Source organism: Rhamphochromis longiceps, linkage group LG7 (genome assembly GCF_057381845.1).
Source record: "Rhamphochromis longiceps isolate RC_006_pf linkage group LG7, R_longiceps_female_GT1.1, whole genome shotgun sequence".
Classification (NCBI taxonomy): domain Eukaryota; kingdom Metazoa; phylum Chordata; class Actinopteri; order Cichliformes; family Cichlidae; genus Rhamphochromis; species Rhamphochromis longiceps.
The window spans coordinates 53,880,770-53,894,059 of record NC_140563.1 but is presented as its reverse complement, the minus strand read 5'-3'; the positions used below and the strand labels follow the sequence as shown (position 1 = coordinate 53,894,059).

General features: G+C 39.7%; 1 protein-coding gene across 3 annotated transcripts in view; it reads left to right on the top strand.

The window, feature by feature from the left end:
- Positions 1 to 217: 217 nt before the first annotated feature.
- col5a1 (procollagen, type V, alpha 1) overlaps positions 218 to 13,290 on the top strand; it is a 74,867-nt gene continuing 61,794 nt past the window's right edge. For 2 of the 3 annotated variants that reach the window (XM_085414303.1, XM_085414302.1), the window contains exon 1: positions 218 to 663. In XM_085414303.1, the coding sequence (XP_085270429.1) occupies positions 564 to 663 (100 nt within the window). In that variant the 5' untranslated portion in view covers positions 218 to 563. The remainder of the gene's footprint in view (positions 664 to 13,290) is intronic. The other variant, XM_085414301.1, reaches the window with a different exon arrangement.

The following is a 13,290-nucleotide window of genomic DNA, read 5'->3' as shown; positions in this document are numbered from 1 at the left end:
TCCCGCTCTGAACCACTTCTCTGGAAATAGCGGACTCCATGTAAAAGAATTCCGAGCGCAAGAGCTGGAGGCGTGAAACTTTCACCTCAACTTTTCCTCCCACCCTCGGCCAATAACAGGGCTGGCCCTAATATACGGGCTCCTCTGATTTGCCCGAGTCTCCTGTCCGCAAAGTGAGTGACAGCCTGGGGGGGGGGAAGACTTCTTCCTCTTCTGTGCGTGTGTGTGTTGCCCTGTTGAGTTGAAGGGGCTCTACGTGACTGAAAGAGAGGGGCCAGCACTTCAGATCGGAGGCGCAGCGGTGCAGGACAGTTCAGAAGCGCAGAGAGGAGAGGAGTACGGGAGAGACGGTGGCCGTCTGTCAACCAGCTGGGGGAAAACACACACTAACAAACCCTTATGGCTGCTTGAGAAATAACGATATACCCCCCCTCCCCCCTTTTTTTCTCTGGGACTTTTTTGGCTTTTAGTTTTTTTTTTTATTGTCCTGACCAGAAGTTTTTGCAAGTCTAATTAGCTGTTGAAAAAGTGAACCCACTTTGCCGTGGACGTCTCTGGCGGTCATGGATACCCATATAAGATGGAAAGTTAAACGGAGGATAAGGGACGTCCAAATCACTTTATCCGTGATTCTCCTTTTTATCACGTCGCAAGCGAGCTCAGGTGAGATGCAGCTGTGTGGGGCTTTTTTCTTTCTTTTTTTGTGGATGCACTTTGGAGGAGCGTTGCACTGAAAAGTTTTTTGCCTTTTCGCTCATAGTGGACCACAGATGTCTGCCCCTCCTCTTTAATGTATTCATCTTGGTGGTGTGCCCCGAAACTATGGGAACTTGTCAAAAAGAATTAAAAGACTGCTTTTGGAGGTTTCATCTGCAAGTTGTGCTTAAGTTTTTTTTTGTTTCTTTGTTTGCCAAAGCAGTATAGCTGAAGTGCATTTATTTATTTCAATGCATAAAAAATAGGAAATATATGTATTAATTAGTAACCATCATAAGTAACTAGTTTTTCTCTGGCATACTTATTATGTAGAAGTAATTGCTGTGGTGCATCTTAAAGTCTAAATACTCTTTTACCAGTGCTCCTTTTTCAGCAGATGAGAAGGATGAGTATAATTTTCATAAGAAGGAGGGGCTGAAGCTCCTCTGAAGTGGTAGGGTGGAGCCGCCTTAAGGACTCCACATCAGGGGACAGCACTGGGGCCCTGCACTGAGGCTCAAGCAAACACATCTTTCACTAAATGCATTCTATAAATTCTCCCGATGTTTCTCACTGACAGTTATATGAGTCTAGTCCAAAAACATGAACAAATAATAGTTTGGTATGCCAGTTAGAGGCCCGCTTATTTTAATTGGAGAAGTGACCACCTCTTTGTCTCAGTGGTGAGAGGGCATGCAGTTGGGTTTATGCTTGGCCTATATGTATTATTAGCGCCTTAAGACTGCCTGGCATGGGTGGCGGGCTGCTGTGTGCTGTGAAGGTCTGACACAGGACATTGAGATGAACAGATAGCTTCTTCTGTCTGCTCGGGGCAGTTAAAAAGCTTCCATGATTGTGCTGATGGTGTAAATTTGTTGTGATGCCTGATTACAGCCCATTATGGAGTTCAAAATGCACTCCGGTTTAGAAAGCCATGATAACATATAAAGTTGAAGTGGTTTTATAGGTTCATGTCGTTGAATATACACTAAGAAAATTACTGCAAAGTGTTTATTTTCATGTTTCCTATAAACACTGGTTATTAACTGGACAAAACCTTGGTCACTGTATGCTGGCTGGACTCAAATCTGGGTCATTTGTGATGACTGAGGAGGAGTTGAATTTTTGGTGGGACATTAAAGAGTGTGGGCCTGAGGTCATTTTGATGGTGGTGGCTGGATTTAATCATCTCTTGAAACTGACAGAGAGGAACGAGAGTTTTGTAAGAAATCCCTAAGGGTTCTGGTATATTTTCTGAAACTTGACACACGCCAGACAGGAAGCACTTCATGACTGATTGCAAGAAACATGCCAACTCCATGAAAGCTTTTTTTTTGTGAACTAATTATTCTGTCCATCAAATATCTTTTAGATTTTTACATTCATTTTTTAAAATTAGCTGCTTTCAGTTAAACACTGTGCAATGCAAAAATGAAATCCAGTTTAGCTATTAATAAAAACTTTTCTTTTTTTTTTGCTAAATGGCTTTTCTAGACCTCTTACAATCAGATAAGACAAATAGTCTACAAATAATTACTGACAGCTAGCAAGTTTATCACAAGTGAAAGCTTATTGCTGACCTAAGCCTCATCACCTCTTAGCCTGAGGGAGGACCAAAATGCATCAAGCTGAAGACTAGTAGAGACCTGCCCAGGCATACAATACTAATTGTTTAGGGCTTGTCAGCTATGGTTAAATTAAAAACCAAAATTTTAAGTATGCTTTTTTGTTTTGTTTTTGTTTAACACTGAAATCAAAAAAGGACAGTTGAGAAAATACCATTTACTAAAGAATTAATGTTGTATTCATGTTTTATCACCAGCTGTTTAGGTAGTATGATGCTAATTCCACAATGGTTTTTGTTTTGAATACAATACCCAGTCAAGATCATAGCCCAACAAATTTCTTATCAAATGATATATAATGTGTTCATAAATCTATAATTAATGTATTTCCTATAACTAAAATGCGTATAGAGCTCAATAAAAAGACAAGCAAACAATACAGCAAGGCCTAACCTATTAGCAGTTAGCATATTCTTTACACAACGGGTTACTTACCCATGAAGCATAACTACATTTTCACTACATTTGATTCAGAGCCTTTTTCACTGTGAACTGTTGGCATGTGATACATTTTGAAACACAGAAATGAGTTAATAAACAAATACTAAAACGCCACATTCTATAAACTAACGCAGTTGGGAAAACGATGTTAAAATAGCCTGCTATGTAGAGCTAAGCTAATTTGTTGCAGCTTTATTACAGTCTCTCTTAAAGTATAAAAGACAGTCTTAATGCTGTGTGTCTGCTGTTAAATGTAGCTTAGCTTATTTGATGCTGACCAGAATTGAATTATGTGGAATAAGCTCCTTACTCATTATTTTATAAAGACAAATACAGAAATATGCATTGAATTTATACTGTGATTAAGTTATATACTTGTATCACAGTGTATATATTTTGATATTTTGCGGTCAGTTTGTCTTTCAGTAGACTTACGTTTAGAAAGACCTTGTCTTGGTATTAGAGAGGAAAAACTCAGTTTAAGCTATGTGAAAAGTGGTAATAACAGAAGGCCCTGGACAAGAATTTGAAGAGGGGTCAGAGTTCAAAAGTGAAGGTCAGGACTGCTGTCAGGTTTACAGTTTCACTGCCTGAAGAGAGGCATTCTTTATAGTGTAGCTCCTCTCATCTTTGCTTCCCATAATTCTTCTCTGTGTCTTGGAGGCAGCAGGGTAAGATGTGAGCTTTTCAAAGAACCTTTGCAACAGTTTGAAGCCAATATAAACCCTGAAATGCAGAATTCAAATTAGGATTGATTGATATGTGTAGTCTCGACTTTTTAGCTTACTGATGTTTTCACATGTCTGTGGGACACAGTATAACTGCTATAGAATAAATCTAGCTTATTTTACAAATGGTTTCCTTTGTGTTTCTGCTGACTTGCATTTTTTAATCTGGCCTCCTCAATCAATGGACTCTTTTCACAAGTATTAGATAATCTGCTTTGACTCTTTTTTCTTTGGTTTGTTGTTGTTTAATTAGTAAAAGTTTTTTTTTGGATCACCCTTGTTAATACCAGACATTTAAACCAGTTCAGATCGTACTTGTCGAGTGTATTTTAGTCATCGAAAATGCTGAAATAACATTCTTTCAATACCTTGTGCAAATGAAAACATGAATGGGTTTTGGCCAAAGTCACCAAGGGCATTGAAAATATTGGAAGAAAAGGCTGACAGGCTAATAGATCACAAAATATGGTAACGACTTGAGAAATACCCTATACAGTAAGAACTGATATATGTTGATTCTCTACATAAGTTTTAAAGAAATATAGAGAAGAAGGCCTCGCTGTTTCTCTGAGCTCCTTCCCATCTGGACTTGATAAGTTCCATTGTGCTGTCTGCTAAGCCCTTCAAAAAGCCAGAAAAAATGGCTTCCAGATGTTTTCTTCCCATTCTATGTGGAACAGGGGACCATGAAAAAAAAATACTGCTGCATTTTTTTTCAAGTGAAAATACATTCTGTGCTAGTTTTAGAGAAGATTTCTAATCAAATAACATCTGCAGTCTTAGAGCAGATTTTATAAAAATAATGATGCTACGCCTTGCATTTCAGCAAGGTTTGCACATACACATTGAGGGCTGTTAAAAGGTTCTTTCTGTTTAAGCACGCCAGGTTTATGGCAGGGTTAAAGGTCGACTACAGCTGGTCCACAGCTGTTTTTTATTTATAGCCTCATATCTGGAAAACTCGTTTTCAAAAGGAATTTATGTGGCTTACTCTGATTTTGACTTTTTTTTTTCCATATACCGTTTTTCATGAGCCCAGTAAGAAAAAAATCATAAAAGATACTGTGACCAGAGAGATTTTAACCAATGACATTACTTCCTGATTGTTAATTGCATATCAGTTTATATAAATTAAAGGCAACAATGCCAATGTTTCATTTACAACATTGGGTTTTAACCTTAAGAGGGATATTCAGATTTATGTTACCATCACCAATCTGCCTTAGCTTCAATCTTCCAGTGAGAATGTAACTGTAATTTCTGAAGGGCTTTTCTTACTTACCTTGAAGTGGCAATCCTGAGGTCACGTCAAACTCAATCAGATAAATGGCGATGAGAAAAAGTGGCTTCTTGTGTGTGCCTATTGCCATGGCGCTGAGGAAGGAATCCGAGTTAGCTGTTCTGTGGGGAGAAGCAGTGACCCTGCAACTGCATGTGCCACTTCAGCCCTGTAAATACAGGCTTTGTGGAAACGACTCTGTAAATCAGCCCTAATGCCTGATAATAGCATGGAAGATAAAGCAAAATATGCAGGACAAGTTTTTGACCCCGTGTCAGAGTTAAGGAGATCCTTTGTGCTGCACAAATAGTTCGTTATTTGCCATATCTTGGAAAGTATATCGTCTAGTCCTTTCCAGACTAATTAAGGTTCAAATAATTGTGTTGAACCGCTCAATGGTCCTCTGTACTCATGACACAGTGTGCTTGATTTGAAGCCAGTGGTAGATTTTTCTCCAAATTAGCTTATTGCTAAAAGCACACCGACATAGATGGATCATTCCAGCTCCAAACTACAAGCATACGGGGACGATGTGTTCCTTACACTCTCAGAATGGAGACAGTGGTGTTGGAAATGTCAACATGACCCTACGAGTGATGTAAAAGTTGGATGCTCTACCTAATGATGCAACCCCCCACGCCTGTTTTTGATTTCAACCGTATGCTTTGTTGCAGCGTGTAGTGCATGGCAGAGTGAAAAGTGAATTCTGGTCCAGGCTCACAAGCCGAGTATTCACTTTAGCTGGGAAACAGTGCTTCTCTCTGTAATGGGGTATTATAATCATTGAGCATGGAAAGCAATGTATGACTCATCCTTTCCAACCCCATTCCCCCTTCCCCAGCCCGAGCTAAGCCACAGCCTGGGCAGTAGAAATACTGAGTGTAAGCATTTTTTTTCCTACTAGGGGGAAATACAATGGCTTTTTGGTCACTCTAAAAACTTTACTGTAGCCCCATGTACTCTTTAATTTATTGGCTGACAAATTTAGAAGGAGTTGAAATAATAACACAGTAAAAAGTAAGGTTTTGCTTATTTAGCAGTGTTTTGTCATGAAACCAGCCTCAATGAACTTACAAGGGAGCAACAAAGGAACAAGCTTGAGTTTCACTAATTTGCCAAAGCAAGCTCAATGAAGGCTAAAGGTCCCGGAAAGGAAACCCTGTTTCTTATTATCTTCCCAGTTGCAAAATGGTGACAATATAAGAGGAAAATGTTCACTGTCAAAACATCTTGCAACAAAATAGCATAATTTAAAACACAATAAAACTTTTACACGTACAGTACGCGGTTTAGTGAATACTATTGCTCGCATTAGATATTGAAAAGCTACACATTATAAAGCTAAAAACTGAGACAAAAAGTTTTTTGGTTGCACTGATATGCTAACCAAAACCGCAATCTTTCCCTATCCTAGGCCAAAACTCTTTTTTGTTATGCAAACTCAACCACAAGTTGTACTCAGAATACAAACTATGGCCTGTGGCATTGATGTCATTTACTCTGTTTGCATGAAAAACCCAGAAAATGTTTCCAATGAAAGTAAAAAAACAACAAAAATTGTGTAATTTAGAGTTTTGAGTTACAGTTTTGTGAACAGACTCATGATAAGAAGCAATGTCATACAGTGATGCTCTAAATGAAGTTCGGAGCTAGTGCAGGACCTCCAGAGTCAAGATGCTAGTGGTGATAATGTAGAGTTAGTAAAAGGAAACCCAGGAGGACGAGGCCGTGATGGGTAGGGAACGGAGGGCTGCATTTTACGTGGAAGGCAGAATTCTTAAAAAGTAAAGGCTACTTCAAGAACAGGAAGTGACTGGTTTTCAGAACACAGTTATGTCAAAATTGTTAAAGGAGTGAGTTTGACAAAGTGGGAAAGCAAAAATGATGAAAAATAGAGCAACAGAACGGGACTACAGCATCACTCTGACACATAGAGGAACAAAAGCAAACTGTCAGGGAACAGATCTTCCTCAATGAAATTAACCTGAAGGATCATTTCTTCAAGACTTCAAGACTGTGCATCTTATCATAGTTAGCAGCTGATTTTGATCACTTATACTGCAGCTGTCTGTCATTCCTGAGATTTACTCATGCTTTAACTTCTGTTCACCCACAGGCTTGATGTTGCTCAACTGTGACACTGGTTAAAGTGTCAGCAGGAGATGAATTGATGGTTGACTTGGCTGTCAGTGCAGCTCGTTGCATGTTATCTGGCACCGTGATGAGATGGCAAGGTTTTGTTTTTCTGCAAGTTTCATATAAAGACTGTATAATGAGAAATATGACTGATAGTTTATATATTCCTGTTGTTTTCATGCCTTTTCACACTTCATTGGCTTGCTTTTAAAAGAAAGAAAAAACTTTCCTCATTCTTTTCTCTGTGATTTCCATTCTCATCACTGACAAGCTTGATGTGCGCCTTGAAATTATGCTTTCATTTACTTCTCCTTAGCCATGCCTATGAATGTAAACATTCCCAATTTAGAAATATAATTGGATTTTTTTTTGCACACACAAAATATAACCCATGTTCCACCACACATATGTTTAACCACTATATTATTGATTATGTGGGCTGAGTGGGACTATTTCATTATGGGTCAATGAGTTCACTAAAGATGATGAAACACCTTCTTGGTGAGAAAACATTGCACATTTGATTCCCATCATTAGCTGTGAGGCACAGCAGCTCCGTCGAGGCAAATAGGTTTGATAGGCAGTGCTGGATAGTCCTCAACGAAGACAAAAGCATCATTATTGTGCAGGATTTTGTATTTATTATTCTGTTTCATTGCGCTGTCCCAGTGTGTTGGTGCTGGAGCTGTTCTTTGTGAGGCTTTCCGAGAGGAAATGGTTCCGTAATGTCAGTGCTGCAAGGCTCTCCTTTATCATGAATTTCTCAGCAGTCAGCTATTAAAACCATATCTGCTTGTGGGAGAGGCAGAATGAGGGGAAGGCTTCAGTGCAGAAAAAAGGAAAAAGATAAAACAGGCAGTCTGTGTGTGGAAGAAGGTTGCACAGAGAGATTAAAAAATAAAACAGAAGCTGCCGAAAAAGACAAAACCACAGTGGGCGGAATGAGAAAAGACTTAATAAGTGAGAGATAACATGGATCGCATATGCGCTTCAAAAGAACCAATTCTGTAGTTTTTGCTGTAAAATGAGAGGTGCACAGTGGAATCTTGACTCTGTGGTGGACGGCAGACAATGATTTATCTTCAGCGCTGTGAGCTGCAGCGTGGAGACAGTGAAGTAAACCATATGGCATTTACACTGTTAAAGCAATAAGAGTGCAGCTAAAGTACAGAGCATCAGACTGCATTGAGGAAGCTCAGGTCAGGAAAACTGTTGTCTGGATCATCTTTCAGGTGTGTGTCTGTGTGTGAATCCTACCTGCTTGTCATTTTTTTAGTGTCTTGTCATTTTGCAACTAGGCTTGAGCTAATGTTTCATATTTTAAATGAATGTCAGATTTATTTGATCAAAACCACAGGAACAAATGCAGTGGATATGTAAACAAAACGATCCCGGGCTTCTCATGTCCTCCTCTCCTCCTATCTTCCCTGCTGCTTTATCCTTGTGCAGCTTTTTCAGCTGGTCACTGGGTCAGTGTCCTGAAATGTCTGGGACTGAAGCTGGCGGATAAAATGAAACTGATACTGGCATGTGAAGTCATTTACAGACTAAACACTGGCCTTTGTTGCCTTTGGAAGTTGTTGCCTAAGAAAACATTTTCTTATGATCTAGTCATTAACTAGATGTACTGTGTATTGCTACTTGGGTTGCACTGATTGTTAAATTCAATACCAATGCCAGTGTTTAAACGAGCAATGTGGGTGATACCTGAAACCAATTAATTTTTTTTCTTTTCTCAAGCTTTTGTTTTTGTGCTCATTTATTCTCTCTCTCTCTGGACATGTTTTAAAGTTTTTCCAGCTCATTTAGTTTGTGCAAAGGTAATGCAATACAACAAATACACTTCCACCAATGACATGAATAAATTCCATCTTTCTTTTTCTTTTCTTTTCTTTTTTTTTGTCAGCAGCGCAAATATCAGTTGATGCCAATATTGGGTTCATACTTTGGTTCATCCCTACTTGGATCTTTGTAAAGTACAACCCTGCTGAGGACATGATGGTTGCTATTGCTAATGCTAACAGTAGCAAAGGCATCTAGACTTGTAACTTGAGCTGAATTGCAGCAGACACATTTCAAATGGTAAAGTGTTTACTTTTACCATGGTATAGGTTTTTCCAAGGAAAATGGTATAGGTTTCCAGTTAGTTTCACTCTTCTTACAGTTTCATGACCAGTTGCTGAGTAGTTTGCCAGTGTTTGCAGAAAAGTCACTGTCTTCCATGTAATCAGTTGGCAACTGCAGCAACCTGCTAACAATCAAAGCATAGAGGTTTTTGGTGCAGCACCAAATACCTCTTTGTTGTCACTTTTACTCTAGCAATTACCAGAAACTTGAGACCAAAATGTCACAAATGGGTGACATTTTTTATGACACTGTCCGTTTGTGAGATTTCTTACCTCCTTGATATTCGATGAACAACTTAAGTGGTATTATTGCAAAGTGGAAGTGTTTAGAAACCACAGTAGTTCAACCACAAAGTGGCAGACCATATAAAGTTGGGTCACGTAGTGCTGACCCACATGGTGTATAATAGTCACCAACACTCCGCTGACTCAGTACTTGCAAAGTCCGAGACCTCTGGCATTAACTTCATCAACAATACTGTATGCTGGGAGCTTCATGACGTGAGTTTGTATGGCTGAAAAGTTCCTGTCGGTGTAATGTGTTGTGGCCCTGTGATTCTCTTTATATAGTTTACGCTAACAGGAACTTTCACATTCACTTGGTATTCAGTGTAGGTGTTTTTTTAAGGTGATTTCAATGCTTTGCCACAACTTAAAACTTTGTCTGAGCCTCACTGCAGCGCATGCAGAGAAGTGTGATTGGCAAGAAACCAGTCTAGTTATAGTTTACGAGTTAATTAAAGTTGTGGAGATGATTACCATCTTGGGTACTGGCATCCCATTCCGGTATGTGCTTGCATTAGTTTACACATGCATCTGCAGTAACATGTGCCCGTGCAGTGTGTATAATGTGCTCAGTCTAGCATGAGCATAATGCCTACAGTATGATTCTCATGTCTGGTCACATGAAACCCAGAAGCAACAACTTAAGGTCAGCGCTGATGGAGGTGTGTTCATTTTTTTCCTTCATGCTCTGGATCTAATATGCTGTACATTTGCAGGAGTTCACATCTTAAGACAACATCTGCAAACTTAATAAAAGGTTTGTTACTTTTATGGGATTAAATGTGAACCATTAACGGGGAAAGAAAAAGGATGGCAAAAAATCTCAAATAATTTGTACTGATTAGGCATTTTCTGTCAGGATCTAAGCCAGTTTTAAGATAAATCTTTCCGCTTCAGATTGTAAAGCAAAGTGTTTTGCTGAAGGACAAATATGGAATAATAACAATAAATGTTCAAATGAGGTGTTGCAGAAGGGTAAGTTACAAAAGTAAGTTGGTGAACTAGATAATATCCACCCGCATGAGTCATGCCGGTCCAAATATATCTTATGTGTAAAACCCCTGAGGCTACTTGGTTGTGTGTTTTGTTGGTTATGAATTCTGCTTTCAATTTTGAACTGTAGGAATGCCTTACATCGCCCTATTTTTAAAGTTACATAGTCTTGCTTTAAGTAATTAAAGCCAGGACCCTAATTGTAACCTGCTGTACTCACAGTGTGGCTCCAGCTTCATAACACTTGGCTTCAAGTTTTATAACAGAATCAGGTGAAATAAAAAAAGACTCCCAGACCCTCCCCATCTGTGATGCGCACTAGGAGGGGGAAGTCTCTCTTTGGGCATTCTTGTTTTTGACTGTGCTGATTTCCAAGAGGAGCCAGGGTCCTCTTTATGAGTGCTAATTACTCCTTGTCCTCAGCGCCAGGTCAAGCATGTGCCTGGAGAGTTAGGCCTCACTTCAGGAAGGGCTGGAGGAGGAGGCAGTGAAAGAGGGAAGAATGTTAATCCACCCCACCACCATGAAAAAGTCCTAATTCAGTGGTCCGGCACCCCTCCTCCTGTCAAATGAAATGCTGCTGTCTGGAGTCGCTGAGTGTTGTCACAGAGACTCTATGTGTGTACACGTATGTGTGCGTTAGTGGAAGTAGACGGTAGATGGATGTTTAGGGGAATGGGATCCACCACAGTCCTGGCACGGAGCCGAATGTGGATTAAGAATGTGGCACTCGAGCTACTGTTCACATAAAGAGAGAAAATCTGAAATAAAAAAGGTGTAGTTAGGTAGGGAGGGGAAGATTTATAAAAGAGCTTTCTGCCAACTTCTTTGTATAACAGTTTGTTGCAATGTAATGTTTCACCACACCTTTCAAATTAACTCAGACTTTATGAATTCATTACACTTTATTCCACTGTGACGACCTGTGCTTGACAAACAAAACCATAAACGGCTTTTTTTAGCATGTCACATCAAAGATCAAAGTAATTTGGTGGCTAATATATGTATCCAATGTACAGGGTTTTTTCTTTGTACATGGATGGGGACGCACTAACTGTAGGATTACAGCCACTCTCAAAAACCAACAGAAAGTTTCATAGAAAGAAAAATTTTGTGTTCAGGTCGTAGTTTTCATTACTGAGAAAAGATCCATTAATTTCACAGTCTTGCTAATACCACCCGATGTTCTGAGTGGTGGCAGTGCAGGTTTACTTTTCATGCAGGATTCATGTGGCATTGCTTATTTCACATCTTGAATGGTGCTTCAGTATTTAGTGGAAGCATGCGCAGGTAACATGAGAAGTATAATGTTTTTATTTACACTGAAGGAGTTCCTGTAGAGTACTAAAGCTTAAGGAATGCCATTTACCATATTTGTGTCACATCCACTTGCATGAAAGCAGTAAAAACAACAGCAAAAGTGCTACAGCAGATCCATTGGGTGAGCAAATGTACACAAGACCGTGTCATGTAAACAGTTTTCTGTGTATGTATGGAGAGCCAGCGTCTTGGATGTGAGGGGCTGTGGTCTGGGAGAAAATTATTTTTAGCATCCAGCACCTCAGGTGTTGGTCTCTTGAGGGATCTGCCATGCTAAGTGGGTAAACATCTCAGGTTAACAAGGTGGGATTGAGAGCCATACCTGTGGTTTAGGATGTGGTCAGAAAGGTCGACTGCCTGTGACAGAAATCTGTAAATGAAAGTGCGTATGTGTTAACGGATGATGGAAACATAGGCGATAATGTTGGTGTTTGTGCTCTGAAGTGCCCAAAAAGATTGCTTTATTGAAAGGGACGCGCTTTTGGCTGATTCTCAAATGGGTTTTTCAATAGGGCTTTTATTTTATAGCTGTTATATTATGCTTTCCTTTAGTCTACCCCCTTCTCTTTTAATCCTATTGGCAGGCTCCACCTTGGTTCACCTCCAGGTGACCGATCCCTGAGGTTGCTTTAAGGACCAGGCGCATCCATAACCTCACCTGAAACCAAAAGGATTTTATATGAGGATAAAAGAATAATATAAGAAATTGACTTATGGATGCTCTGAACTGGATATGAAAGAATGCTGTCCTGATGCTCCCTTCCAATTTGCTAATCCACGCTGACATTTGATCATGTCAGTGTGGATTAGCAAAAGCAACACTCCTTGGAAAGGGTCGCTGGGTGCTCCTTACAAACATCCTCCTTTTTTTCTCCCCTTAGTACTGACCTGGATGTTATTACTAACTTGTTATTGAGTATTAATCTGAGTTTAAGTGGCTGTAGCACAAAAATATTTGATCTAACTTGTCAGTATTTGTCTGTGACTTAATAAAATGGCTTGTTGGAAACATCTCATAAGTGGAGGTAGTGTATCTGTTTGTGTTCATACTTCATACAAAATGATAAAAAGGGGTTGTGTTAAATTACCCCTACGGTCTAGAAGCACAGGCTAAAAAATCAGGCTTTTTTTTTTTTATCAGTGAGTTAAAGTTGAACTTGGTGTTTTTACCTGTCACCACCAGAGTCTGCAGCAGTGGGGAATAGCAAGGTTGTGTCCAAATAAGGACACGGGGACAGTGTGTGATAGAAGGAGATTACATGAAGATGTATGAGGAGGTGAGATGGAAAAGGGAGGTTGTGGCTTGCTGGTTGAAACAGTCTGAGAATCAAAGACACCACAGTACGCCACCACCTGAGCATTACTATTGGATTGCAACACTGTGTACTGACTTTATGACCACACTACTAAGCTGCATCATTTAGACAGTGGTCACTGTGTCAGCTGTGAGATAGTTATTTCCATCCCTTGTATGGACTGCCTCTGTGCAGTTATCAATTGATCTGTCTCCCAGTGAGCGCTGTTAGATGTTGGCAGGTTAAAGGGAATGACTGTTGGGGCAAAGAAGTCTGCTGGGGAACAGCAGAGATATTTGCATTTTGTGGTCCCTCTCAAAAATTGTAGCAAATAACAAAAATGTTTCTGTGATTCTATGCTTAATG